The 3,303-nt window shown below is 33.8% G+C and overlaps 1 protein-coding gene across 1 annotated transcript; it reads left to right on the top strand.

Moving 5' to 3' along the window:
* Positions 1–228: 228 nt before the first annotated feature.
* LOC128557285 (toll-like receptor 4) lies at positions 229–2,913 on the top strand. The gene is made up of 2 exons (XM_053544515.1): positions 229–1,747; positions 2,459–2,913. Exons 1-2 carry the CDS (start codon positions 454–456, stop codon positions 2,911–2,913), a joined length of 1,749 nt encoding a protein of 582 aa, XP_053400490.1. The 5' UTR covers positions 229–453.
* The last annotated feature ends 390 nt before the right edge of the window (positions 2,914–3,303 follow it).

The raw sequence follows: 3,303 nt of genomic DNA, 5'->3' as shown, positions 1-3,303 counted from the left end.
ACTGCAACTATCATAGTTATCATTTAGTGTCTTGCCCTTTAGTATCCTGTCACCACTACCGGATACACACACACTCTACTCCCCCTCCTCCTCCACACCTCCCACAAAAAATAAAATTATCTAAATTTTGCTTCCATCCTCCACTGATATAACCCTTCGGGCGTATATTTCCCCGCTAGACGGAGCTCTTATTTTTTTCTTTTTACATGAGTATTTTTTTAGATAATGGCACTTTTGAAAAAAATATTGTAAACTATTGCAAAACTTTTATATCTATAACTTGTTTTTGATATATTTTTTTATTTTATTTTTATTCCGCCATTTGTTCTAATTCGATAACTGCATAGTCAATGCACTTGTTAAATACTAGGGACATTTTATATATGTCATCGATATCATTCCATTAGTCATTTATGTATTCATCTATTGTTTAGGTTCGTTTTGGTGCTTCTTATGGCTTTGGCAGAAATTGCGATGTGCGATGGGGACGTCCTAGGAAAATGCAATTTAACTCGCCATGCCAATGATAAAGTATTAGAGTATTATGCTGACTGCAGTCATTTAAACCTAACAGATATTCCCAGCAATCTACCAACAAGTACAACCTGTTTGAATATGATTGGAAACAAAGTATCAGAAATTAATGGAAAAGCCTTGCAAAGGTACAAATCGCTTAAGTGTTTGTCATTAAGCAGAAACAGGATAGACAGCATACGCAGCAGGGATTTTGCTGGTCTTTCCAAGTTGAAGATGCTTGATTTAAGTTTAAATAAAATAAGATATACAAATATAAGTGAGGATGCATTTATTCCATTGAAAACATTAACATTCTTAGATATAAAGCAGAGCCTGTCTAATACCTGGAGGAACGAGAAGTATCCTGACGCACTTAATCAACTCCGCCATCTTCATACCTTGGTGATCGATGGACTTGGTACACAGACATTGCCTTACATGCCGAATCTTATTGAGTTGTATATGTCTGGAGAGTACGGTAGATGTAACATTCCAAATATCAATGAAAATTTCTTTGAAAATATTTTAGGAGTTCAAAATGTATTCATGTCAAAATGTTCGATCAAGAAAATAGAGTATAACACTTTTAAGCCTCTTCGAAACATAACATCTCTAGACCTGTCATGGAATATCAACCTTGGCATTGAATCTATGCCAAATATTACCAGTGGATTAAACGGAAGCAAAACATTGAAATGTTTGAACTTAAACACGTTGTATGATCACTCACAATTCGGTTTTCGCTCATCAGTAAGCAAAGACGATGTTATATTTTTATCAAACACATCCATTGAACTCTTAACAGTTGAAAATAACAACATTGTGCGCATGGATATAGCCTCAGTAATACAGTGGCCTAAGTCTATTAAGTACCTCTCAGTTCAGCTTAATATGTTTTTGTATGGTAACTATACACCGTTTCTGATATTGAGTGGTACTGTGAACAATATAGTTTATTTAGATGTTAGTCGAATGGCAGCTTCTAACCGACCTATTTCCATTCCCAGATATGATGTTTCTATGGAGAAGAAATTTGAACAACGATTGCAACCAAATACAAACGAAACTTATCAACCAGAAATAACAGTTAGCAATTTTCACTCTTTGTGTATGTCTATGTTCACTCGTAACCAAGTTAAGGACTATTTTCAAGTAATCGAAGACAAATTAAAACAGCATGATATCGGAACAGAAAACAAATTAATTGATAATGTACAAGCCCATTCACCGAGTAAACTTGAATATCTGGACATATCTGACAACCTTCCGGTACTCATTGAAAGAATATTTGAAATTTTCCCTAAAATTCCTAATTTGAAAGTCCTAAATGTATCCAGAAATTATCTAGGGTATCCCTTATATGACGGGACTGCTATTATAGGGTATCTGAAAAATATTCGTACTCTAGACCTTAGCGATAATAAGATTATACATTTAATGCCAAACATATTCAATAATCTTACAAAAATTGAAAACCTGCATTTATCACATAATAAAATAAGTAATATAACGTTCGAATTAAGCCATTTGAAAAATCTTAGTTATTTAGATCTTGAGGATAACAATCTGGAATCTATCAATTTAGCTGCCAGAGAGGCACTCGATAAATTGTTATATATAAAAATAAACATTGCAAACAACAATTTAAAATGTACATGTGAGCATAAAGATTTTCTGTTTTGGGTCAAAAGAAAAATAAATGCAAAGACATTCGTAAAAATAGAGGAAACATATTGTACACTTAACAATGCTACATCAGTATTACTAGCGAAACTAGATTATGACAAGTTAAATTTAGAATGCTCAAGTTATTTGATAACAATATTAGTTACAAGTTTTTCCATTCTTATTTATATCATAATAGTAACATGTGCGATTGTCTATCGATATCGATGGAAACTCCGGTATTTGTATTACACGGCAAAAGTTAAACGCTTGCCAGACAACAAACGGATGGATAATACGAAATACGGTAATAAAGTTTTTGTCTCGTACGCTGAAGACGACCGGGAATTTGTCCTCGAGAAAGCTAAATTTGAATTAGAAAATAGGGGTCAAATTTCCACATTAACTGAGGAAGATCCCCACTTCCACAAAGGTACCAGACTTAACCAAGTACAACAAGCGATAGAAACTACGCGCAGAACACTGGTTATTCTAACGAGAGCATATGTGAAAGATCATGCATGTGTGCATGAACTGAATATGGTCCTAGAGGAAGAAGCGTCAACTGGTAGAAACATTAATTGTGTAATCCTGAAAGAGAATGTTCAATGTGAAGATCTTCCTAACGAAATAATGAGACTTTTACGCAAGGAGAACCATCTAGAATATCCAACCGAAGAAGGCGACTTACAGGAGTTTTGGGAGAGGTTACGGGAAACTCTTAGAGAATAGGTTGTTTGAAATTTTAACAAGTAATTATGTTAATGGTCGATTAACTTTAAGGGTTATATTTTCGCATTTTAGAAGACTTATCAGCATAGTTATATGAGTGAATGATTATGAACACTTAAATATCTTTACAGTTAGATCAAAATATTAAACTAGTGTTTCCTACCAAGACTTAATATTTTTAATCGGTTAGTTGAACAGCCTGTTAAAGTGGTGTATCTGGAATAATTCCCAAACTATTGTTACGCTATTGGTTTTCAATTTTAACGAGAGCAATAGTTTATCTGCAGATGATGTGAAAGTCTAAAAGAAATCGACTGGCAAGTTTAGATGGAAATAACATCAGAAAAACGCGGGTTTATCACATTCCTTATGTGACGTGGTTTCTAAGTA

The sequence above is a fragment of the Mercenaria mercenaria genome, chromosome 5, assembly GCF_021730395.1.
Source record: "Mercenaria mercenaria strain notata chromosome 5, MADL_Memer_1, whole genome shotgun sequence".
Classification (NCBI taxonomy): domain Eukaryota; kingdom Metazoa; phylum Mollusca; class Bivalvia; order Venerida; family Veneridae; genus Mercenaria; species Mercenaria mercenaria.
The sequence above is the reverse complement of the archived record's forward strand: the minus strand, read 5'-3'. Positions and strand labels throughout refer to the sequence as shown.

Bases quoted from the DNA above. Each gene is read 5' to 3' on its own strand.
- LOC128557285 (XM_053544515.1), top strand. From the start codon at position 454: ATGGCTTTGGCAGAAATTGCGATGTGCGATGGGGACGTCCTAGGAAAA. The intron at 1,748-2,458 runs GTAAACTTGAAT...AACGCTTGCCAG, and splicing joins TGTACAAGCCCATTCACCGA to ACAACAAACGGATGGATAAT.